The 27,971-nt window shown below is 37.7% G+C and overlaps 1 protein-coding gene across 1 annotated transcript; it reads right to left on the reverse strand.

Annotated features, from left to right (window-relative positions):
• Positions 1-1,835: 1,835 nt before the first annotated feature.
• LOC108676782 (toll-like receptor Tollo) lies at positions 1,836-27,756 on the reverse strand. The gene is made up of 3 exons (XM_047883752.1): positions 27,620-27,756; positions 7,695-9,146; positions 1,836-6,809 (listed from the first exon to the last, which is right to left on the reverse strand). The coding sequence occupies exons 2-3, from the start codon at positions 8,394-8,396 to the stop codon at positions 2,733-2,735; spliced, it is 4,779 nt and encodes a 1,592-aa protein (XP_047739708.1). The 5' UTR covers positions 8,397-9,146; positions 27,620-27,756; the 3' UTR covers positions 1,836-2,732.
• Between the last annotated feature and the right edge of the window lie 215 nt (positions 27,757-27,971).

Consider the following 27,971-nt stretch of genomic DNA (forward strand, 5'->3'; position numbering starts at 1 on the left):
GTCTCTTGCCTACTTTATTCCTTTAGGCTGGACTGTTACTTACTCTTAAATTCCCCCAATTATTTCTTTTCATACACCAGGTAGTGATATTCAATGATTGAATTTTTAGTTAACGTTTTATCAAGCTTGAATTTGTTTGTCTGCAAGTTGGTTGTACGAGACTTGTCATGGTTGACCGAGCCTGCCATGCAACGATCACGAGAGCTTAAATAATGTAAATCGTTTCCTTGTAGTCAACGTCTTCATTTGCTCCTAAAAATTCTATTATTAATATAAATTTACATTTCTTTCTGTATGATATTCACGGCTCAAATATTCAGATATTATATTGCTGGAAAAATCCGCACTATTTTGGTACCCAACTAGAGTCCAATTTTCTATAGGTTGCAGTTGAGTTTCACATAATCATAAGTCAATAAGTCATTATATTCTAAGAAGAAAAAGAGTGAATAGCAATTCCACGGCTTTACAGTCTCCATGTGTTTTTTAGGTTGGTACGAGTATATCATATGCCCACCGTTAAAGATTGTGATGGTCTAAGCTATCCGAGACAAAAATGCCGCATGTACCTGTGATGCTCACTGCAAAAGTTTGCTGCGCATCACAGATGGGTGGGTAATATATTATGACTCAGCACTCTTTTTTTTCAATATAGATGACATTTATATTGAGTCACAACATGGATGAAAACCTGATCGTAAATTTTGCGGAGCTTGGCTTCTCAGCAGTTGTGTTTCAATTTTTTCTATAACGCATTTATTTAGTATAACGCATTTTTTATAACACATTTTTGCTTGACTCGAGTTCATTCAGAAAATTAACGTTTCATGGGGTCCAAAAAGTGATGCCCTCTCTGCGCCTACGTGGCACTCACAGAAACTCTGATTTATCTGGCCAAACCGGGTCAGAATGACCCATGCTAGATTTTTTTATATTTTATCACGAAGGCGTCCAAAGGAGGGGAATGTAAGAGAAAATTTGTGAACGTCAACCATTTTACTTTTTTCTCATATTTTGTTGTTTTCTAATCAAGGTCCACAAATGTACAGAACATAAACATTTCCATATGTTGTACTTAAATTTTCAAGGAAAACAACGATTCAATATATTTAACATATTTATTCGTTATCATGTATAGGATGCAGCAACATTGCTTGTTGACATCTCTCTCTAACTACATATTAACACGCAAGTCATGTTACTGCACAAAATATAATATCGGTGAGAACCTATGTACGAAATAGAAACATATAATATTCATTAATTTAAAAATTTCAACGATTGAGAATAATTAATTGATGAATATCGAGACCCGCACTAAAATCTTTACTACGCATATAGTGATTGGAGACGCCACAAGCCCCGGAGACGTCAGAGACGAGTCTCTTGCCTACTTTATTCCCTCAGGCTGGACTGTTACCTACTCTTAAATTCTCCCAATTATTTCTCTTCATACACAAGGTAGTGGTATATTCAATGATGGAATTTTGATGGCGGCTGTGATACTAACTATCTTACTAAATTTCTAACATTTGTCTTTTATTCAGCGCCGTGTTAAATTATGAGTATTTTTTATTAAGAATCCACATTTCAAGAATTTTTCTGAATCTCTCCAAAAATTGTAACATGAATAGTTTAAAAATTCTTTTGAAATACCCAACATATACATATAATGATAATTTTTGATCACATTAAAAAAAATATAACTCAGTACTCACTGCAGTGAGTGACAGAGAGCGCATTTTCTCGTCGACGAAAACTTGAGGTCACGGACGGACGGACGGACAGACGGACAGGCTGACAGACAGACTGACAGACAGACGGACATGGCAAGCACAATAGTGCATTTTTTCCATAAATGAGAAAATGCGCTAAAAAGACAGTATTAAAGTTGCAAAGAGCAAAGTGCACCTCTTGATATTTGCTCACTCAACCCAACACTCAGAAAAATGAACGCGTCAACTTGCCTCAATATTGAGTTACACACTTTCCTACCCACAGCACGAGCAGAGAGCAGAAGTAGCATCGATTAGCCCTTTATACGTGCGGACAAACTGGGTCAGGACGACCCACATGCACACGGGCAAAAAGTGTACTGCTATTTGGCCTAAGCCCACTCACTTCTCTGAGCATTTTTCTGCGTATGCATTGTCTTCAAACTCTGCGTACCTAAAGGCGAATGAAACGATAATTACTGACAATAAAATCTAGATTAAAAGGTGGACACTCATGGATGGCTGATCAAAAGCCTGTCGCTCACGGAATAAATCAATGCTGATCTCAGTGCTTACATTCTGCGCTCGAATTATTTATTCACAGAATCATTGTGAGACTCGTATGAAGAGGTCGAGTTAGTCCGTTTATATCCCGACAATGTAGGGGCAACGCTTGAAAATGCTACATCATCTCAGTGAACTGTTCGATATCATTCTCATTAACGATTAGTAGAACTTCACGCAATGATGACATGGGATGTTGATTCACATGATTCACATGGTAAGAATCATTTCGTGTGTCGTGATATTGTTCATTAAAATCAAGAATTGATAAATTGCCCCAAGAATTGTTAGATTTCTCCAAGAATTGATAGATTACCCCAAGAATTGGTAAATTACCCCAACAATTGATAGATTACCCCAAGAATTAATAGATTACCCCAAAATTGATAGATTAACCCATAAAATTGATAGATTACCCCACGAATTGATAGATTGCCCCAAGAATCGGTAGATTCATGGCAATTGATTTGATGGGTCTTCATGTTTTTCAATACCTGAAGAAGAATCTTGAGATATTTTTCGGGCACAAGGCAAGTTAGAATCACATAGTGAAATGGGACTCATATAATTATGAAATTTGTGGGGTGAAAATCCATGATTCAGAGAGTCATTAATATTTCTGGGATTTTTGTATGATTGACATACTGTGCTGTCTGATGAAATTGTTAAACATCCATCCTGGTTGTAATGATCCGTGCTAAATTTACGGTCATCGCTAATTACAACGACAGAACGCCGAGCAAGTGGTCGTGCTGAATAATCATTTTCACTGTCATTAAAATCAAACGCACCAGAATTGTGGCGCACTTTCGACGAATAATCTTTGCGAAAAACCTTATCTGGAGAGGGAGGAATATGAGAAACTAATGAATAGAAGCGAGCTGAGCTGTTACTTCGTCTGTCATTTGATGGAGAAATTGATGAAGTGCGAGAGAATGGCAGACGATAGGAAACGATAAGTTCAAGAAGCTCGTTCCAACATTTGTCACTCCCCCAGTAAATTTTTATTGATTCAGAAATAATTAATCGGATATCTTCTTTTAGTAAAGAATCTGGAATGTCATCAAGGTACAGAGAAATTATTGAGTTGTTCAAAGCACGAAACCCATCGATGTGGCTTTCAGCGAAGTTCTTCGACTTCCATTCGTGTTCCAACAAATTTTTCGTCACCACAATCATCGATCGACAGCTGTTGGATATATTCTTCTTCGTCAAGAAAATATTTAAACTTCCTCTTGAACAAAATGATTCAGGATTCGAACTCAAAAATATTTTTGTTAAGGGACTGACTTCTTTGAAACGCGCTACTAAAACGTCACGTACGAAAGGTAAGTCTTCCGAACTATGACACACATATAAATCAAAGTACTCAGAATCACCAGAATTCTTAGTGGAATACGGAAGACTTTTAAACTGGTTAACCTTGCTAGTGCTATACCGTAGTCGATATACAAATACTAACATCAGGGTAAACAGCACCACTGCAGTGCCACAACAACAGGCTATAATCACGCCTAACGCAGAAGGTGTTAGCCAAGTTATATTCTCTAGTTCTTCTATGCAATTTTCTTTAACGATCGCAGAAATGTGGCTTAAATCAAAATAGTTTGAGCAGATGATGCTGTTCTTAAACTCGAGTTTGTTTTTGTGCTCATTGATAAAAGAATCATACAAAAATATGAAATTGCAATCACAAATTATAGGGTTATTTAACAATGAGAGATATATTAGATGCTCATTAACTGTTAAAGCCGAAATAGAGAAAAACGAAAGGAGATTACTGCTTAAGTTTAAAACCTTCAAACTATTTAGTCCAATAAAAGTAAGGTTAGAGATAAAAGCAAGTTTGTTATCACTAAGCAATAATGATTTGAGATGTGAAAGTCCTGAAAATTCAAAGCCAGTAAAATGGGTAAGCTCGTTTTTCTCAAGATGAAGGGTTTCCAAAGACCGCAGTCCATGGAAAGTGCGATTTCGTAGAGAGTGGATGTTCGAAGAATTTAAATAAAGCGTCCGTATGCTATGTCGTCCTATGAAGTGCAAAGCCGGCAGATCCTTGAAGTCGTTACCGTCGAGATAAACGATAGTGGCGTCCATGGGCAGTCCGGGAGGTAGGTTTCGTAGGGCCAAGTGAGAACAGTCCACCAGATTTGTGGTCCATGTGTGGTCACGGTAACATGAACAGTTGTGTGGACATTGCATTTGACAGTCACATGCTATGAAATCACAACACTGACACAAGGCAAAGCAATGCGTTGTGTATGGACATAAGAAATTCTCTGGAACCGTTTCCGACAAACGTATTGAGACGTTGAGGTTCTTTTCGTTACCGTGCACGTGATGCAAGGAGCAGGAAGATATTGCTCCATCCACGATGTGGAGGGAAGAAGGTTGAAGTTGTTTTGAAGAAGATTGTTTTTTAAATACAGACGAGGATTGAATCCAAGTCATTTCACAATCACATACCAATTCGTTGTTGTAGAGGAGTACTTCTAAAGGAGTAGAGTATTCCTGAACTTGTTTGTCCTTAAGCGGGAATGGGTTGAGCTGTCGTACGTTGTTGTGACGAAGGTCAAGATAACGTAAGTTGAATTTTTCCTGGAATGTCGTTGAGCTTACGAACTCTACGGAGTTGTTACGAAGCACGATTCTTTCGATGGCGTTCGGTAATGACAGCCGAGTGAGGCTTTTGAGTTCGTTAAAGCTTACGTCAAGTTCAGTGAGTTGTAAAAAATTGTGGACTTTATAGAAATTTCCGAGATGACGAATTTGATTTGATTTTAGATTTAATTTAAGTAATTGTCTTGGTAGAAAAGCGTAGTCAAATGAAGCGATCTTATTATATGAAAGGTCGAGAAATAATAGCTTCTCCATCCCCGCGTATAGACCATTCATGTTAGTGAATGAATTATTAGACATGTGCAAACTTTCGAGATTAGCAAGAACGTCGAAAGTTTGTTCGTTGACTTTTTGTATTCCGTTACTAGAAAGATCTAACGATTTCAATGATTCCAGGCCTGTGAATGAAAATGAACTTATCATCGATATTAAATTATAACTTAAATTTAGATTCAGTAAGTTGGTCATGCCACCGAAAGAAAAATTCCCCAGAGAAATTATTTTGTTTCGACTCATATCAAGGGTTCGCAAGAACGACAGATCCGAAATAGCGGCAGGAATTTTTTCCAAAAAATTCCCGGACAAGTCGAGATCTTTGAGGTTTGCAATGCTCTGGAAAAGCCCTAAGCTCATCTCCTTCAGCTGATTGTTTCTCAATGTAAGTGTTGAGAGTCCAAGAAGTCCGTAGAAAGCGGCAGGTCGTAAAACTATTAAACTATTGTGGGAGAGGTCAAGTTCGTATAGGTTGACCATGTTGGAAAAAGTCCCCGCTTCTAATTTCGTCAAGAAATTGTGAGACAAGTCCAACTTCTGCAAGGAACTTAAACCTTTCAAGGAAGCCGACCGTAGTTCGTCGATACGGTTAAATGATACATTTAAAATGACCAACCTTCTTAACTTTGCAAAAATTGACCTGTCAGGTCCTTTGAAATTAAAAAAATTATTCGACAAATCTAGAATTTGAAGTTCTTCTAGTGATGAAAATGATCTTCCATCGAAGACATGCAAAAAATTATGATTAATAAGTAGCTTTCTAAGAACAATATTTTCAATAAACAAGTTTTCATGGATAGACCTTAACTTATTGTGTGAAATTACAAGAGTTTCTAGCGCTTCAAGGCCTTGAAAAGAATTTTCTTCTAACTCTTTAATTTTATTGTGGCTGATGTGTAGTTCCTTTAACGAAGTGAACTCTGCGAACGCTGATCCCGACAAACGCTGGATTTCGTTGTGGCTTAGATCGAGATAACGTAAGGCTTCTGCGCATCCTCTGGTCCCAGCGTTGACTTGAATTGTTTTTTTATTCGGATCAATTTTAGTGTCAACCCTCAACTCGGATTTCTTCGTTAAATTATATAGATTTTTAATTCCGCGTAAAAAATCATCATTGATTGCGCAGTGGGTGAGTCTCAAGTCAGCTAAGCTATTTATTCCACAAAAAGAGTTTAATTTAACATATCTTATCCTGTAATGTGAAATATGAATATGTTCTAAAGATCTCGGTAGATTATTTTCGTTTATATCTAACGAACTGCAATATTCAAAGTGTTTTTCACCGAGGAAAGAATGTTTTCGGGGAAATTTTGCATTTGAAGTTTGTTCGGTCATCATGCTCTCTTGTCCACCCATCAAATTTTGACGGGAGGCGTCGTGTCGGCCACCCAAAAAATTTTGATGGGCAGCATCGAAAAGGCCCCCAATATATTCTTGATGGGGGGCATGGTTTAAGGGGGTCATAAAATTTTGATGGGGGACATCGACGGCTGTAACGTTGTATGGTGAAGTGCCCCTCTCTCGTAGGGGCCGTTGACGCTGCAGCTGCAGGCGACGTAGCTGGGGCGGCAGAACAACGCTGTCCAAAGATCGCAACTCGCAGTTCGTCACACGAACCGACGAGACCGATGGAATTTTCTGTGGAAAAAAATACATAAAGTTTGCCGTTTCTGCGAGAAATAATTATAGAGTTTGAAGGCATCTGAAAAAATTGCTAGCCTGATTCCATATAAAGTCTGATCAAGCTCATGTAGTAATTTTTTCAATAAAATTTATGGTAAATGAACATGTATTTTCTTATCGATTAAAGCAGACGCATGATCTAAATACACGATAGACATTCTTTATACATGGAAGTTCCATTTTGAAAATTGAATTATAGCGAAGAAATTTATGTATAGCGAAGAAGTTGGATGACGTAAGCAATTCACGAGAAACAGTTCTGCTGCGAAAGTAGCGTTGTTTGTCGCAGTGTATGGATTATTTAATATTATTATTTATATAATTACGCTAACTTTACAATGATTGAGTTCGGGAGCATTACGAATTGGAGCCTTTCAATGGTATGGGTATAATTAATAATTACTGAAAAAATCAAATTGCAGATGCTCAAGAAAACCAATTTAATCAAAATGCTTTCATGCCCATGATATTTGATTTACAAAATATTCAAACATAAGTATGATGCGAATGAACCCTTATTCAATGCCTAAATAATTTGAGTTCATAAATTTACGTATAGATATTTGATAGTGATAGCGTTCCGCTAATAGTTGTTCACAAATTCTCTTCGAGTTTCTCATCATTATTATCAAAAAATCATCATTATCAAAAAATGTAAGGAATTATGAATAAAATACGAGTATTTAATGTAAACAATCATGGATATTTAAAGCGCATAAAAAAGCTAAATAACATTCAGGCGAAATAACTTTCAAATTTCGTTGGTGGCCCCGAATAAAAAATTCCCAGGAAAAATTCGGGGGCAATTCAAGAAATTCTTGTAATTCTCGCAAGCATTACCTCCAGTATAAAACTGATGATACTCTCATGTTGGAGCTGTAGACTTGAAATTAGTTTCTTGTCACTTCGACATCGCGGAGACGTATGGCCGGGGTCCGCGGTAAATGAAGATGGGCTGATCTCGCTAATTTTCTCTTCATGGTCTTTGGTCTTCAGAACCTGAGTGTTTTGGTCAGTGGAATAAACGCAGGTCATAGAAACTTCTTTCACTTCAGCCTTATTGCCGAAAACATTTCCTGGCGGCGGGACAAAGCGGTGGGACGAGTTCCAGCTCCAGAGAGGTGAAGTTGTTGGGAGGTCTCGGTTGGAGTTTAGGTTGTCGGAAAATGATAGAGTTTGTGTGTTTGTCTCAACAATTGTGTGGCTTGAATAAGTCTCTATATTTGAACCTTTGATGTGTGGGTCAGAGTTTTTGTCGCTATATTCGCGTAAAAACATTTCGGCCGAAGTAGAACTTTGGCTCCGATTTATAAAGTCGGAAAAATTAAAAGAGTTTTTTGATGTCCTGTCAAAGTCACTAGCGTTTGATGCAAATTTGTTATCGTGGTTCACGAATATCAGGCAATGTAGCTTTTGGCCATGAAGAGAGCACCGAAAACTGCTTTTTCCTGACATATGAGATGTTAATTTCTCTTGTGCAGTCGTAGCGCCATTACTGGCCGCCACTGCGCCTAAAAGGAGATGTAGGAACACGGCCCTCATGGTCCGTAGAGTAATGGCATCATCGTGCCCGGTAACAAAAATTGGTCCATGCCTCGTATTTATTAGTTTCGTTCATGATTAGCGTCATTTTACTGGAAAAATATGCAGCATAAATATATTTCAGTGATGTTTACGCATTAGAATTGTAAATTCCGTATAAGTTTATGAAATAATTCCACAGAAAAACTTTACTCGCTTCCGAAAGCAGTCCAACTACGGAATTATCTACGCTGACATCTTTTATTTTGAGTGCGTATTATGAACAAGGTGTTATTCTACTCCTTCGGAAATCAGTTAGGATTTAATATTTCAGCAAAGCACTCTGAGAAAGATCTGAAATTCAAGACATGCTTAGCTTATGATCATTTACATTATATTATTTCCATTCATTAGTGCTAGAATTATTATAATACGAAATATTTAAGTCATGAAATATATGTTCGGTGTCGTCTGTCTATTAGGTCGCTTTTATTGCTTCCTTTTACTGTCCTCAATTCAGCATCAGCAAGGGTTCTCGATTGGCCATCTTTTGCAGTTCGCAGTTTATTAGCTGTTTCAGTTTCTGATTCAATTTGAACACTGATCATTAGTTTGAGTTCTTGAACGGTCATCAGTTGGAATTGTCAATGAATTATCAGTTTTAGTTCATGAGTAATTATCATTTGGAGTTCTCAGTTGATTAGAAGTTTTGTTCTTGATTGATCATCAGTTGGAGTCTTGAATTGGTCGGCACTTGCAGTTGGCCAGCATCTAGAAAGGACAAAAAAAAAATTTAGCATTTGGTGATTCCGATCCCTACAAGTTAAGTAGCGAGAACTAACAAAACGTATTAAATGTATTTTTTGTCTGCTTTTCATAACCCACTATTTGATGTCTGAAAAATATTATTCTGATCGTCTACTTTTAACATAGCTATTTGCACTGTACACTCTATGGAAAAACATACAGTTTCTGTCGGTATATGACTATACAGTGTATGACTCTACGGAGTTTGACTGTACAGTGAATGACTGTACAAGAACTGTACTGCGTATGCATGTTCTATACATGTAAGAGGATAATTTCTCTGCGGTGCGCACGAAGTGCGCACCGCATGCAAGTTTACATACATGCAGCAAGTTTACATGTATTTCAGTTCGAAAGTCTGTTTAACGGAAATCTCCCTCATCGGCCGCTGCTCGATGAGAAATAATTTAATCCATTGATGAATGGGGGTGGGTGCCCTGCGATGTGTACAGGTCTCACTCCAAAGAGGGTGAGAAGGTAAACAAAATTAGTTATTCATTAAAACTCATTCATAATTCTGAGTTTTCAATAACTCATGTTGAACGAAGCGGCTTTGCTAAAGAAATTCTTCGCGCTTCGAGAGCACTTTGGAGTTTTAAAGTGAATGATTTAATCCTGAAATAATTCATTCGACTGGATTATTTACTATTAATGACTAAATAAAGATTTTCCTAGAAAATTAGCATAATAAGTCGAAAATTGCTTCTCTGCATTAAGTGCTTCAGTTTTATTTCCTTGAATGGAAATATCTGGCGTAAGCCTATGAAAATCCCGGTTTTTAACGCAAATCGTGAGTGCAGTTTTCTGAAAATATAAGTATTTTCCATGTTTAAAACCCAAAACTACATATCTGGAAGAAAAATTTCGTAAGCAAAGCTATATATATTCAATTGGCAGTGACAAAAATATAATCAATTATATAAATATATACTTTTTCAATTGGCAGTCATTTCGGAAAATGTTTCCCAACATCAGCAACATTTTTCAGACGTGACCCTTTCTGAGAATTAAAACTCTTATAACTCATTGAAGCATGATTATCCTCATTAACCTTTTTAAAGCATGAGCAATAATTAGACTCGTTAAGTAAACTTGTTCAAAGACTGGAAATTTAATGAGGGAGTTCAAGTCATTTTTCCGTAGTCGAACATCACTGAGAACGCATTACCTCAGGACTTAATTCGCATTCAAAATTACGCAGTGCATAAAAATTTCTTTACGGTGATTCAGTTTGTTGAAATTTGAAACTTTATGCGCAAAAATATGTTTGAATAAAAGGTCTAATGATTAAATTAATGTAAGAAAGAAACAAGAGCTATAGGATGTTTGCTGGTACTATTGAAGTTTCTTTTCTGCGTAAACGGGAAATTGAGCTGAAAATTCTTATATTCAACCACCAACTGTAGAGACTTTCTTCGATCAGGTCCAAATAACTGAAGCAATATTAACGTATTTATTCCACTCTTCAATATTCAGTCAAGAGGCGCCAGGTTAATGAGAACTAGCGCTTATAGCGCATCAATTCAAGAGTCGCCAGGTTAATGAGAACTAAAGCTTATAGCGCATCAATTCAAGAGGCGCCAGGTTAATGATAACTAGACCTTATAGCGCATTAATTCAAGAGGCGCCAGGTTAATGAGAACTAGCGCTTATAGCGCATTAATTCAAGAGGCGCCAGGTTAATGAGAACTAGACCTTATAGCGCATTAATTCAAGAGGCGCCAGGTTAATGAGAACTAGACCTTATAGCGCATCAATTCAAGAGGCGTCGCGTCGTCCCTCTTTTGCCTCGCTTGAAAGTTTTAATTAAATTAGGGTTTTCTAAGAGCCTCACAACGCCTGATAAGCTGTCTCATAAAAATATGCAAGTCACTGCAGAAGTTAAAGCGCCAACATGCAAACATGTTCCTCTTGAAATTTATAGCCGTCGCATGAGCGGCTAGAGGTCGGCCCATGCAGCCAGAAAAATTAATGGGTCTTGTTGTCGCATCGAAACAGTTTCTGTACGTAGCACTGATACGGTGATTTCATTATTTTTAGTTCTTTGTAAACTTTCGACTTAAATAGAATAATTCTATTAATACTAAATTATATTATCATATCATTATTTGGATAACTATATTATAATTTGCCAGGCTAAAGCGGGTCAGGATGACCCACATAAGGGCGAAAATTGCACTGATATCTAAACAATGTTTTACCCATTTATAAGATATTTATCGATTATTTTCATAACAACTTTGTACTTCACGATCAGTTATTCGATCAAACATTTTGATTATATAAAAAATAGCAATCAGCAACTAATAAAAGTTTATTAATTAATCGCTGATTTTTAACAATTCTTTCCATAATCACAGACTATTTAATAGTAAAAATTCTTTTTATTTTGTAACTTGTTTTATTTATATGCGTACTATTGATATTTACCAAAAATTTTTTATTAACTTTGTGCAAAATTTATTAGGATTATTAAAGATATTCATTTTTAATCTAACAGCATCGATTAATTTACGTCGAAAATAAAATTCAGCTAACTTCCATTATAGGTACTGCAGCTGGCACTGCAGCTGGCACTGCAGCTGGCACTGCAGCTGGCACTGCAGCTGGCACTGCAGCTGGCACTGCTGCTGGCACTGCATATACGTCCATTAATTGATTCCAGTTTATTGGATCTTTGACGGTCATTATAGGTTCTTTGACCATTGCAATAGTTTAAAAAATTAATTTTTATTACCTTCTCCATTACTAATCTCCCATTTACTTCCGTCTACTAATCACCTTTTCCATTACCATAGCGATATCACCCCTTATCGCTTCCATTCTTTCCATTATTATCGCAATATGGTAATCCATTATATATAGTATAATGTGGCAATCCATATTATATATATCTCCATTACCGTCCATTTCCACAGCAATACCGGCCATTACCGCAGGGTTATGACGTGAGAAAGCTTCTCTCGGGTCACAGTATCGAGCGCTCTAGGAAGCTGCACTCATGCAAATTTATGGCTCATATTGTCCATATAATAACCCACTCCCTTACCCGCGGCTCGAGCGGAGAGCGGACGAAGCACTGATAGGCATTTATGCAAAGTCTCGTTGCAGAGGCAAAAAGTATATCGATACTCGGACAAAGTCTCACTTATTTTTCTGGGAGAGAGGCAGTCCGCCAGACGCAGCCTGCGTCAGCGCGGCAATAAAACTGATATAGCACCCGCCTCAGGCGACTGATATAACGCCCGCCTCAGACGACTGATATAGCGCCCGCCTCAGACGACTGATATAGCGCCAGCCTCAGACGACTGATATAGCGCCCGCCTCAGACGACTGATATAGCGCCCGCCTCAGGCGACTGATATAGCGCCCGCCTCAGGCGACTGATATAGCGCCCGCCTCAGACGACTGATATAGCGCCCGCCTAAGACGACTGATATAGCGCCCGCGTCGGACGACTGATATACCGCCCGCCTCACACGACTGATATAGCGCTCGCCTCAGACGACTGATATAGCACCCGACTCAGACGACTGATATAGCGCCCGCGTCAGACGACTGATATAGCGCCCGCCTCTGACGACTGATATAGCACCCGCCTCAGACGACTGATATAGCACCCACCTCAGACGACTGATATAGCACCCACCTCAGACGACTGATATAGCGCCCGCCTCAGACGACTGATATAGCGCTTGTCTCAGGCGACTGATATAGCGCCCGCCTCAGACGACTGATATAGCGCCCGCCTCAGACGACTGATATAGCGCTTGCCTCAGACGACTGGTATAGCGCCCGCCGCAGGCGACTGATATTGCACCAGCCTCAGGCGTCCAATAGAACAACATTATTTATTTTTGAAATTGCATGATAACAAATCAAATTATCTATCGTTAAAATATCATAATGAAAGAACAGATAATCATTATCTTATTATATATTGCTGGGTTTTCAAAATATCGGGTGAAATAATTATCATTATTAGAGCAGACTGGATCATCAGACTACACTGAGAGAAAAGAGTGGGTTTGGATGATGACCTAGATGCGCCAACCGCGTCTAAATGACGATGCACTTTTTTGACTCACTTGCCCCATTTGTGGGTCATGCTGACCTTATACTGGCCCCTTAAATTTCAGGTATGACTCACTTGTGGCGCTAATGACTGTAGCGCCCAGACGCTACAGACGTATCCATGCTAAGGGTGTGAAGTGAGTCATACCTGAAATTTAAAGGGTCAGTGTGTCCCACAAATGGGGCAAGTGAGTCAAAAAAGTGCATCGCTTTTTAGACGCGGTTGACTCATCTAAGTGGGTCATCCAGACCCACCTATTCCTCTCAGTGTAGGTCATGGTGAATATAATGACCTAAATGGTAGCTCGCACTCGTTATATCCATGTTGCAGTTAAGAATAATTGATGGTTAGCAGCATTGATCAATACGTGTTAATGGTTATACTCAGTTTCGATATTGAAAGAATTACTTTTAACTAATTTATATTGTGTAGCTAGGCAGAAGTTATTCTTTTAATACATTTTATTTAAAACCAGTGAATAATTCTTGCATGTTCACAATATTTCATTTGCTCATTTCTCATTTTTTGTATGATTTTTTCGGGATTTTTTGTATTTCGTGACTTTATGTCTGATTTGAGGGCTCTAAAAGACAGCTTAGTATAATATTACGACGAACCAATATTTATTAAAATTAAAAATTAACATCAGAGGGTTCCATTTACAACGCTGGTCTGCGTCGTTGCAAGGGTTTACGCTCAAGAAAACTAACAGTTCATGTTGTCATATATTAATGACTTACTTTGAATCAACGCGCGCAAAATGAGCGTACATGTTGCCAATTTGACCTCTTCTGGACAAAACTGAGTCAGGACAACTCGCACGAAGGCAAAAAAGGCATTGTTTTCTGGATGGTCTCTCTCATTTTTCTGAGTGTAGGTACGAATACAAAGCGGGTAATGTCCACGTAGACAAGGGCGCTTATTTGTCTCGGTAATCTTGACAGTTGGCACCACGCACGGCACGCGACGCTTGGTCACTGAGTGGGTCACCGTGACCCACACCATGCCACTGAGTGGGTCACCGTGACCCACGCCATATGCCACTGAGTGGGTCACCGTGACTCACGCCATGTCACTGAGTGGGTCACCGTGACTCACGTCATGTCACTGCGTGGGTCACCGTAACCAACGCCATGCCACTGCGTGGGTCACCGTGACTCACGCCATGTCACTGAGTGGGTCACCGTGACTCACGCCATGCCACTGCGTGGGTCACCGTGACTCACGCCATGTCACTGCGTGGGTCACCGTGACTCACGCCATGTCACTGCGTGGGTCACCGTGACTCACGCCATGTCACTGCGTGGGTCACCGTGACTCACGCCATGCCACTGAGTGGGTCACCGGGACCCACGCTATGCCACTGAGTGGGTCACCGTGACTCACGCCATGTCACTGCGTCGGTCACCGTGACTCACGCCATGCCACTGAGTGGGTCACCGTGACTCACGCCATGTCACTGAGTGGGTCACCGTGACCCACACCAGGTCACTGAGTGGGCCACCGTGATCCGCGACAGGCTACTGGTTGAGTTTCATGCAGTTACCCACTTAGTGAGTAAGTGGGTCGCCACCAGGCCACCTGAAATTACTTTCATTACTATCAACGTTATTTCAAGCTATCTATATTCATAGTCGCAAATCGTCATTCAAATAATTTTTAAAATAATTTTTGTACGTCTCGACTCATGTCGTTTGCAAGCTTCACTATCCGCTATAAATTTTCACATCACAATCCATGTCGATTGCATGCCTCACTCTCCGCAATTTAGCGCCGTACGCTGGCCAAATAAAGATCAATATGAGCTCAGGTCTTCCAATCATACGCAATTTTCATGCAATTTCTAGCTTTCTTAATTGAAGCTCACGGAAGCTTCGTTTTCACGGCACGCGAACTGAAGCATTTCTTAGTGCAGACATTTCAACTGCTTTTTTAATGCCCTTGTACACGGGGCCAGTAGTGGCAGCTACTTTGTACCCGGGGCCAGTAGTGGCAACAGACTTTGTACACGGGACCAGTAGTGGCAGCCACTTTGTACACGGGGCCAGTAGTGGCAGCCACTTTGTACACGGGGCCAGTAGTGGCAGCCATTTTGTACACGGGGCCAGTAGTGGCAGCCATTAAATAATATCACCATTAATTACCGTTGAATATTACGTCTGATTATCAAACACTGTCACAGGATCAGGCATGTAAACGTTTCAACGTTTGTCATGTTGATTACCATGTTTATATTTGATTATATTATCAAGCCAAGTAATAAGATGATTCATTCAAACTCGTCAATGATTGTCATCTTGATTATTCTAAAACAATGTTTGCCCTGCAAACTTTGTGAGGACAAACACAACTTCAAAGAATAATGAGAACTTTCACGGCTGCTCACGCAATTACGAGGAATTTAAAATTTGTAGAACTTAAAAGTTACTTAATGAGATATGTATATCCAGTCGAAAAGACTCGCAGACGAAGACAATTGAACAATGGAAGTTTTGACGCGATGGTAAGATGTCTTGTGCTGCTATCACTTAAAAAGAAGTAATATTAATAAGAGTAATAATCTTATTATTATACTACATGCGTGAGTAATGTGAAAAAAAACACTTACAAATAACAATTTTTATGAATGTATGTGGCGTGTAAATACAATAGACAAGATCACGGTCAGGTATAATATAAATAATAACTGAGTTTTTATGTAAAATTTTCATAACAGGATTAAGTTTTTGTCATGTATTCATTACGTAATTTTTTTTGCCCTATAGTTTCAATTGTTAAAAAATTGGTAAAAACAATTTAAATAAGATCAACTAAAAATGAATTACTCAATGTTAGTTCGTTTTAATACAGATAAGGCCTTCTAAATACCTATACCTTGAAAATAATGGTCAATATCGTGAATGTAATTGCCAATTTTACGAAAATATATATTATAATATTAGCTAAATTTATAGAAGTAGATGTAGAATAGGCTCGTGAGATTCCCACCAGACTTTTCACTGTTCGCCTTATTGTCTCAAGACAAACTTTAGCATTGAAAGTAGCTACGCAAGAATGTTCCTGTACAACGCTGGGCAGTGCAACTCTAGCTTCACTAGATAAATTGTAGTACCGACTATACAGCTGTACAAGAATGTCTCTCCAGCACGAACTGTAATTGAAAAGTAACGTTAATACTGAGCTGCCATTCATTCTCTGGCGTCACGCAAACTGATGCACATGCAAGGGGGTAAGCACCTTAACCCCCTTACCCCCTTGGGGGTGAGGTAAGGTAATACCCCCAAGGGGGTATTACCCTTAAGGTAATTCCTACATATCTCTAGGGTAACGGAGATGCGAGTCTATTTCATCAGGGTAATTTCTTTAGAGTAATGCAGATGAAGTCTGAGCAAAAATTTCCCTTAGGATACTTTTTACATTTTTCTAGGGTAATGGGGATGTAGACCCATAGGTACATTACCTTAAGGTAACTTCTACACATTTCTAGTGTTAAGGAGAAATAAGTGTGGCAAAGTGTCAACGATGATTTGATGTAAGATGAAAATAATATAAAGTAACAGTTTATGCATTTTGTAGGAGTTGTTTTAATATTTATTATTCGCAGAGGCGCTAGCAAGAGAGGCAAACAGTCAAAGGTTGGCAGTTCAACGTGCAGATGCTGTTATTTATACCTACACAATTTTCACTTTGTGTATTCGCACAAATAAAGTATATTGTTACACAATTCCTTCTACACAGTTTTCCACTTCATATTCCCTACTAATAAACACGACACACGAGTACGAATATGACTCGTGCGTGCTGCCACGCTGTAATTCAGTTCAAGGTACACTAATGAAAAACTACAACGGTGTAATTTAAGCCTCTTTCTGTACATGCGCTGCGGCTTGAAACTAAACCAAGGTGCACTGTAATGCCTCGAGTATATTATATTATTATAAAATATTATATAATAACATAACTGTGATAATTCAAGCCATACATTAGAGGCAAGCTTCATCGCCGTATGCTGACTACTGAATAATAATGCTGGGAAAATTCTGCCATTCGCGTGCTGTCAAACAATTTTAATTAAATATTAAGAAACTTACATTACATTTAAAATTTGTTCATGGGAGCTTATGTAGTCTGGGATTTGGCTTGTCAATGAAGCCTTTATGTAAATGATTGCAAAAACCTCATGGATTGCGAGAAAATTGTAAATTATTTGCCGAATTTTTTACAATGAAAGAAATTGCAAATGATCTATGGAACCTCTCACAGTTCGAGAAATTGTCAACTTTAATAAAATAGAAAATTTATTTCTTCTAATGAAGAATTTTCTTCTATGCAGGAAATCCGTAAATTATTCACTGAATTAATACATTCAATAGTTAATTTTCAGATTTTTGTGTAGTGATAATGCAGCGTCCTAATGATCCCATTAACGTAGCCAGATGATAGATAAGTAGAATCACACATCAGACTTAACCATTAAATTTCATACATATTCATTTTAACACCGACCCAACGACTCTTGGTGCCATATGAATTTTATTTTCTAGGATAATTTAACATTAATTCTTGTTTACATTAATGAATTTTATGAACACAATTAAGACATATAAATATAATTGTTTAATTATGCGCAGGCGACTATATTTTGACGAACACCATCTCAAAGTTTTAAAATACTTTTGTAGTAATCGTTGGTTGAATGAAATCTTTTCTTGTTAGTAAATTGGAAAATAAAAAATGTGTTGATCCTGTTCTAAATAAAAATATAACAGTGGCTTATCGTCTGCCCAGAAATGTTGGGAATATTTACATTTTATTTGATTTATTTCAATATAAATGATAAATCCCGGCTTTCGTAACCTTCACACCATCACGCTTTCATTAGATTAAATTAAAAGATAAAGATTAACATTTATTATTAAAAAATTGTTAATGTATCAGAAAAATAATCTTTTAGCCTTGAAAAGCACCGTTCCAATCGCCCTATGGCCTATTATCTGGCCACAGGCCTATTCGCCTTGACCTAATCTCTGAGCCTTAGGCCCAATTTCTGTAGCCTTTTTCTGTGTCTCAGACAAAATCACTGTGGTATTTTTTTCTGTGTCTAAGGCCTATTGTATGAGCCTCAAATTTTATAATTTCTTTTATGAGCCTCGGGCCCAATTTCTTTGCCTTCTGTATGAGCCTTAGGCCCAATTTCTTTGCCTTCTGTATGAGCCTTAGGCCCAATTTCTTGGCCTCTTGTGTGACCCTCAGGCTCAATTTCTTGGCCTCTTGTATGAGTCTCAGGCACGATTTCCAGGCCTTTCTCTCAGCCTCATTTGACCATAGTTTTGGCCTCTTCTCAGGGCCTCAGGCCTCTTCTCAGGCCCTCAACATCAAAGGCGCTCTCCGAGGCAGCAACTTCCGGTGCGGCCTCAATGGCCGACGCTCCGAGACAAAACCCGAGCTGATCACGCTAATGGAGGCCCTCCCTGAGGAGGCCTAAGTACCGTCCTCATGGCCTCATGGCCTCATGGCCTCAAGGCCGCTTAGTCCACATGATCTGCCCTCTGCACCAGCCAGCCTCACCTCATGGTCTGCACTCTGCACCAAGCAGGTCTGCACTCTGCACCTGCCAGCCTCACCTCATGGTCTGCACTCTGCACCAGCCAAATATTGTCTGCACTTCATAAATCTTTGCATTGCCTAAATAATTCTACATTTTTTATGATAAATTGTCGATGGATGTTTGCAGTCCTTAATAGTTTACAGGGTTTAATGGTTCAGATTTTCAAATAATTTATCGGTTTGTTTTTGGTTTAAATTTTTTCGGATGCTTGTTTCCTTTCCAATTTAAAAATGTCCATAAAAAATATTTACACTTCGAATGTTTGTGTTTGAATTTTTTCTCGATTGGATGATTGTGTCCAATTCAAGATTTTCCATTATGAGATTCAAATGTAGGACAATTACTTTTTTTATGCCGATAAATCCAACAAATTTTTCTGTATATGTTTTCTTTCACATGTACAAAGTATTTGAATTTGTTCAGTTTCTATTTTAAAATAAATTTATTAGAAAGAAAAAACTTTTTTATTTCGTCTGCACATGTTCACTGTATTTTCCGGTACACAGAATACAGGAACATCCACACAGAAGTGAGATCGCCAAAATGATAAGGAATAATAGAACGTTAATCCTAAAAGCTGCTCCTGCAACACACGGGATTGGCACTGCATGAGCTGTACACTATTTTGTTTTTCTGAATGTTGTTTTTTCTTACTTAGTAAATTATTATTATTATTATTTTACTTTTTGTTTCCTAAAGGCTTAGCTCCTATTAAATATTTATGTATTTATAAATATACAGTATATGCGATATTTTATTTGTTCTTGATAATAATGACCATTGTTAAGTTTGTTAATAGCATTACTATTGGAATTCATTGGAATCAATTTAGTATTTTATTTGAATTTGAAGAAACATTGAACTCAATCCAATTGGATTTTTGAATTAAAATCAATAGCATTAAATGGAATGTTTAAGCCAATTTGATTTGATTAATTAAGATAGTCAAAGATTTGCTCCATTTTTTTCAATCAAAGTGATTTTACGTTTTCATTATCACAATTAAATAAGATTTCCGATTTAATATAATGGGATTTTTATGTTTCCATAAACAGAATCTAAAGATATTTTTAATTTATTTTAGAGGGAATTTAATTAGAAGAATAAAAAATTCAACACATTTAAATTACATTTAAGCCCCAAAATTAAATATTTCGCCTAATATATACTCGTATTTGCATCATATTAAATTGAGGAAAAATCGACCATGAACGCGAACTTTCAAGGCAAATAATATTAACAAAATTAAATAAAAATCATTTTTATATATTATTATATTAATTATATAATAATTATATTATTATAATTCTGTTCTCAATAATTAGATATTTAATTCTATTGTAGCATTCACTGGAAAAATTCCCACTGAAATACTCAACGCATGTTTAAAAATTACAATAATCATCGCCCGCTCCAATAAAAATTAGAAATTAGTTTTTATCAAATCTTTCCTTGACTTTGAATTCATTAATTAATTATTAATTAATTAATTTAAATTCCATTGATAATTAATAATGAAATTATAATTTAAAGCCGCACTGGTGTAATCGAAAATATTTCATCAATCTGTGTTGGATTATCTATTAAGCCACTCTGAACAATGAATGGGTACTTTTGTCCAAATTTCGACATACTTTCCTAATTATAGCACGCGCAGAGAACTGTAGTAGCAATGACAGGCCAATTTTTGTGCCAAAATGGCTTAGGACAGAAGCACGTGGCCGAAAAATGGCCGCTATTTGGACAAAGTCTGCCTCATTTCTGTGAGTGTAGCGGTGGCCATGGAGGCTTTAAAGCCACAAACCCTGCACCGCAACTAAAGATGTCCGCCCACAGCCACGCTCAGTAATTCATGGATGAATGATGAATCTTATTCACTCATCAGCACACGCTCTGCCTCATATATACTCTTTTTCTTACCTCCTCATCATATTGCATTCACAATCACATCACTTCATACATATTTCATCGCAAACTCTTCACTACTCTAAATAATCACACTACTAACTCTTCACATTTCACACACATCATTTCTTCCCTCATATTCATCATTTCTTCACTCACATTCATCATTTCTTCACTCATACTCATCATTTCAGACTCTCATCATCTGTCGAATTCATTATAAACATCACGAGTATCACAAATCAAGTTTGCTTCACCATTCATCATGGCCCAGTGCACGGTGGCTACCGTGAGTAACTTTAAAACTCAGAATTTATTCATCATTTAATCATCCGTAATATCATTAATCTACTTAGCCCTCCTGTAGTGTACGGGGCAAATGCAGCGCATTTTCGACTCTATGCCTAAGAGCATAGGGCGCATAACTGAAATGAAGAAAAACGGAGCCTTAAATCGCAGGTTCACCAAGAATTTAAAAGCAAAGAAAACTCCAGAAAATTCACTTTGTCTTACGTTTTCATCGAATTTATAATGAATTTAATTGAGTTTTTTGTGTACGTTTACGTTTTTGCGATCAAGAGGATTGTTTTGATGTATAAAAATTATTCCGGAAGTATTTCTAGCACGAGGCATAGTATTAATTTTTTATTAAAATGAAATTACGAAGATACTTCACCGTATTAACGAAAAATTATATTAGGCCTACATATAGGTTGTTTGATATCCCAGAGTATTCACAATGACATGGACATTAAAATTTTCCGCATGGAAATTTTGGTTTCGCTTCCGTGAGACCAACTGCAACTGCAGTGAACGGAAGCTGAAATATTGCTCGTTGCCATCGCCTCTGTTTATTTAATGATAGAAGTCCACTCTGATCCTAACAAGTCCCCCAGCACTCCTACCAAGTTCTGAACACTCCTAGCAAGTCCCTATAACTCCTATATTCCAAGTCCCCAGCACTCCTATCAAGTCTCCACTACTCCTACGAAGTCGCCACCAATCCTATAGCAAGTTCCCAGCACTCCTACCAAGTCCCCAGCACTCCTAGCAAGTCCCCAACACACCACACAGACCTCGTCTTTCAACTCACCAACATTGGCATCCAATCATCGATTGGCCGCATACGTGACAAGCAGCCTGCACACTCAGAAAAATGAGAGACAGTTTGTCCCAATGCCGATACACTTTCAGCCTTCAGTGTGTTATCCTGACCCAGTTTGGCCCGGCATTTGTGCGTGTCATTGCTACGTCCGCTCTCTGCTCGTACAGTGGACGAGAAAGTGTGTCACTATTTCGACAATAATACCAAAACATTTTTCTGAGTGTATGTTGTCATGTTCTTCGTCTCGTGTTCTATGTTCTAGAAACATGTCAGGAATCAATAACCGACCCAATAATTTTTCTTAGTGATATGCGTGTGTTCTTGTCCGCTTCTGATTGAATATGCATTCCTGAGCCATCGAGGCTGCGGCGGTAATTACGGACTCCTGATTTACTGCTAATCGACCTCAACTTCTACGATACTGCACTCACAAAAATATATGAGTCATAGTGTTTATATAGTGACACACTTTCTGGACGTACAACAGACACGTCCAGAAACCACACAAGGCCAAACAATGACACACTTTCTACACGGTGCACATATACGACTTTTTGCTGGGCAAAACTGGCTCAGCATGAGCCACTCAAGTCCTAGAAGTGCATCGATATTTGGACAAAAACTCGCATATTTCTGTGACTGTAACAGGGCGAAAGAAAGAAAAAAGACTGATTCGCAGTCATGGATTGCGTGCGGATAATTGCAAGACGCAATGCAGCGTGAATGGCGAATAGCGGCAGCGTGAACAGCAAATAACAGCAGCGTGAATAGCAAATAGCGGCAGCGTGAATAGCAAATAGCAGCAGCGTGAATAGCATAGCAGCAGCGCGAATAGCAAATAGCAGCAGCGTGAATAGCAAATAGCGGCAGCGTGAACAGCAAATTGTAGCAGCGTGAACTGCAAATAGCAGCAGCGTGAATAGCAAATACCAGCAGCATGAATAGCAAATAGCGGCAGCGTGAACTGCAAATAGCAGCAGCGTGAATAGCAAATACCAGCAGCATGAATAGCAAATAGCAGCAGCGTGAACAGCAAATAGCAGCAGCGTGAATAGCAAATAGCAGCAGCGTGAATAGCAAATAGCACAGTGTGAATAGCAAATAGCAGCAGCGTGAATTGAATAGCAAATAGCAGCAGCGTGAATAGCAAATAGCAGCAGTAAGAATAGGAAATAGCAGCAGCGTGAATTACAATTAATTAGCGGCAGCGTGAATAGCAAATAGCAGCAGCGTGAATTACAATTAGCGGCAGCGTGAACAGCAAATAGCAGCAGCGTGAACAGCAAATAGCAGCAGTAAGAATAGGAAATAGCCACAGTGTGAATAGCAAATAGCCACAGTGTGAATAGCAAATAGCAGCAGCGTGAATAGGAAATAGCATATCAGGGAGGCTGTTCCACATGTCGGTGACTCGAAGCGAGAAGAAATGTTGTCGCATGGATGTGTTCCAACGCTGTTTTTTTAGTTTATAGCCGTGGCCCCTGGTGTTGGTTCTTGTTTCAAATTCTTTTTAATCCTTCTGGGACCTTGTATAAGTCATGAGTATACTTGTATGCTTCAATGAGGTCCCCACGCAGACGTCGATAACTGAGGCTTGGAAGCTTCGTAATCTTTAATCTTTCCTCATAGGACTTGCCTTTCAAGCCCGAAATTATCCTTGTCGCACGTCTTTGAATATTCTCTATTAAATTTTTGTCATTTTCAAGTTTCGATGACCACACGACGTTTCCAAACTCCAGGTTCGGGCGCACGACAGCAACAAACAACTGCTTCATCGCTTCTGCATCTAGGAACTCGAAAGAGCGTCTGATCAGTCCAAGTCGTTTATTGGCTTTATTAGCTTGACATTCAAAATGCTTAGAAATTTTCATCTCATTGTCGATATTAACTCCCAAATCTTTTTCCATTGTCGACTTCGACCACATCACTCTGTCGTTGCAACCGTGTCTTCTCACACTGTAATCTTGCTGTTCATTATTCTTGCCAAGGCGGATTACTTTACATTTGTCAGCGTTAAAACGCAGCTGCCACTTATCAGCCCAGTCAACCAGCCTGTCAAGATCACCTTGCAACTGTACATTTTGCGACGTATTCTTCACTTTATTATAAATTTTAGATCTTATATAAAACCTTAGACCAGTTTATATAAAAACATTAATCGAGTCTAGAAATACATTAATAATTTTATAAAAAAAAACATAAGTCGATTTTGTATATAAAACATGTCAATTTCATATAAAAGCAATATCGAGTTTATGGGAAAACAGTAGTCGATTTCACATACAAACTCTAAGTCGAGATTAGCTCTCACCTTAACGATGCTTCAACCGCACGCAAGAGTGTCGCATCGTCTACATTGCTCACTATTAATGCTGTACAAAATACTTCATATAATCCAGCTAGCCAGTGAGGGGAGGAGATCAAACTGCGGATCCAATATGGAATAGGAGATCAAAGCAGGTTTTTTTTGCGGTGTATGGAATAATGATGAAGTTTCGTATGGCTAAAGATCGTTCCCGTTAATTATTCAATTCGGATCAAGAGGAAGCTGGAGAAGAAAGTAATTGAGAATGGATGAGCGGGGCGGTATTGAGTGTACGAAGCGATTAAAATACGATAAAATGATCCGTAAAAATAACGTAATCTTTTCCAAAATGACTCAAGGGATTGGGGATACAGACATCGCTGCTGCATAGTAACCGGTTTAAGGACTTACTGTTTTTTTGTCTTGCTGTTAGAGGGGCCATTGTGTTTTAATTATTACTATATGAGCGACCAATTCCAAGATTTTTACGGAAACAAAGAATGTCTTACGAAGAATACGACTCTCTACACTCAAAAAATTGTTTGATGTCATTGTCCAAATAGTGACGTGTTTCTTACGCATCGCAAGAGCAGACAGCTGATGGAGCCCTGATACGCTCTTTTGCCGGGCCAAACTGGTTCAAGTTGACCCACACAAGGCCAAAAGGTGCATCGCTATTTGCATAAAATTAATATTAATTAATATATTAATTATTATTTCTGGGTATTAATATTTCTGGGTATTTAAAGGTATGATCGAGTGCACGTGAGTTTTATACTATATGGTATGAGGTCCAATGTTTGAGTATTGCAGGTTATTGCAATGTAAAAAATCTGATATACGTTTTGCAAAAATGATACTGATGGAAAAACTAAAATTTTTCCGTTATCGGATCTTGGCTAATGATATAATATAATAAAATGATTAAGAACTCATAAAAAATAAGGCCTATACAATTCGACCTTCATTTGTGACTACATATATTTAGGCCAATATAAATGCTTATTAGGCCTATATTTCGCGGCCCTGCAGAGAACACCTAAACCTTGGTTATGCCTCCATGAATAAATTATCTGCTATCGACATGAGATCGATGTCTTCACAAAGGCCCAGGAAATTACTCTCATTGATTTCTTATTGCAGTATTAATTTCCAGTGTTAAAGTAATTACAAGCGTTTTTATATCATGAAAATATTGTCGCTCTTAAATATATAAACTGCCGCTATATTTTTTTAAACTAAAATTATCATCGTTATTAGAAATTCATGTTTGTAGGTCTTAAATTATTTGGACAGAATGCGTCGTTAAAAACATTTTTCTGCGTAATAAAAGAAACAAACCTAAGGTTTTATATTTCTAAAATGTAAATTTCTGCTTTTAGATACGATATTAATTATGATATTAATTTTTATGTTCTAATTATCTTGGGCAGATGAGCGTAAAACAACACGCATGCTTCTAGCTCAAAGCGTCGATTCGCAAGCAAATAACTTTGGAAAAAACGTCATTGCAAGGCCTGTGTATACATCTACGAACACGTGAATAAAGTTACACGAAACTCATCTTCAAATACTCGTTGGAAAACCTTTAACGAAAACGTCAATAGAGAGACGCACGAAATTTGTATTTATATACCTAATAGCTAAATTTTTAACGTATGCGTTGAGCGAAACGCGCGAAATCTTCATTCAAATACATTCCAGTAATTTGTTTACCGAATACGTTAAACGTATTCGTTCTACGTTCAATCATAATAAAATTTTAACAACCAAAATGAAACAAACGAAACCTCTAATTGAATTCATCCTTCTTGAATTTGTAACGAATGCCTCAAACGCGACACAAAACTTATATTCAAAAACATTGTTTCAGACACATCAACGTCGAGGTTACACCACAACATTAATTGGCTTTCTCAAAAAAATAACACAACCAAATTTATTGGTTTTCTAAAAAAAACATTATTTTAATTGATTTGGACAAAAGCAATGTTGAGATGGGAAGCTCGAAAACACATCTATACAGTGACACTTAATGCACATGATACAGTATAGACACGCGTACATTTATTGTCAGATGTTACATAAATAGGAATGTATTCAGATCTTAATGAATGTATTCAAGTAGCCGTAGTCATGTTGAATGGTTGACCGTAACTTTAGAGATGAACTTAAATGTACTTAAACTTTGCAATCACCGCATCAATGTTAACATAAACATCAATAAATGCATCAATCAATCTGTATCATTATCCTGAACCGGCATTAAATTCCTTTGTAATCTTACGTCTGCAGAAACGACATAAGAACCTTCTCAAATACAATAAAATATCTTATTTAGTCTATGTTTGAATGAAAAAATATGTACATGTATGTATTTATGTATGTATGTATGTTTGATACAAAAAATATGTGTGTTTAATATTTCCAATTTTCCCACGTATGATGCAGGCTGAGTTCTAAGAATTCTCAATGCCCACACTCAGATAAATGGATAGGTCTTCTTGTCCAAACATTGATATACTTTCATACCCATAGCAAGTGCAGACTAAGAATGTATCAATGATACTCTTTATTGCTGGGCCAAACTGAGTCAAAATGACGCACACAATCGCAAAATTTGCATCATTATTTGAGCTAAGTCTTCCTCATTTCTCTGCGTGCACCAGGTTCAAAGTAGCCTTAATTAGTGTACGCAAGAAACAATGTTAATTAATTGATTAATTTCCATTTAACTACTTTTAATTAAATTTAATTTTAAAAGTTTTTTTCATCAATTTTTGCATTGGGTCAAGATTCGTGCATCATTGAAATGAATTTTACATTATTGAACTTTACTTTTTACTCTGAACATGAAATTTACTTTATTTTAATGAAACCATTTTAATATAAAGAAGGGAATTTTTTAATCATATTAGGAAGTTATTTGGTAACGTCAGAGCAATGACATATATAGGGTAACTTCTATGTTATTTACGGTACTCGACAAAGCTTATTTTAAAATTGTTGAATTACCATTGATGGAAAAACGTGTGTAATTTTAATGAGATAAAGCTGGTGCATTAGTTATATACAAGTTAAATAAGCAATTTATTACCTCTTATGGAACGGATTAACTAGGATTAACAAGAACGAATGTTAGCGAGGAAAAATGACTAATTTAGCCTTTTTTACCTTCAGTAGGTATAAATAATAACTGATATAGACGATAAATTCTTAATTAACTTCAACGAAAACTTGCAATGCTCGGTTCCGAGAAATTCGTCCAACACGATATTGAAGATTTATTTCTATTGAAGAAATTTCAAAAGCAAATTAATGATATTTTTTCAAATGCAAGTCAATGATATTGACAGTCCACAAGAATTTGTTATTTATACTTTTTTAGAATTCAATAAATTATCTGTTGGTTCCACTAGATGAAACTAAAATAGCTTACCTTCATTATTAATCCCTGGTACTGGGAGATTTTCAACGATGAACAAATTTTTTACCAATAATCGGAACGTAGAAGTACAGCAATGGTTGGTTATGGCACTGATGCTGCAGGTGACACCACACGTGCTCCTCCTCTGACAGCTCGTCACCGACTGGAGCTTGCCCGAATGCAAGACCTCGCGAGTCGCGAGGGTATCAATGAGGGATTGTCGAAAAAAATGAAAGGGCCATTTTGTCCAAATAGTGATTCACTTTTTCCACGGAGCAGAGATACGCCATGTCGCTAGGGGAAAATTGAGTAATTTTTACCAACTTAAGGGCGAAAAGTGCATCGTTATATGGTCATATCTCAC

The sequence above is a fragment of the Hyalella azteca genome, unplaced genomic scaffold (genome assembly GCF_000764305.2).
Source record: "Hyalella azteca isolate HAZT.00-mixed unplaced genomic scaffold, Hazt_2.0.2 contig13566, whole genome shotgun sequence".
In the NCBI taxonomy this organism is placed as follows: Eukaryota; Metazoa; Arthropoda; class Malacostraca; order Amphipoda; family Hyalellidae; genus Hyalella; species Hyalella azteca.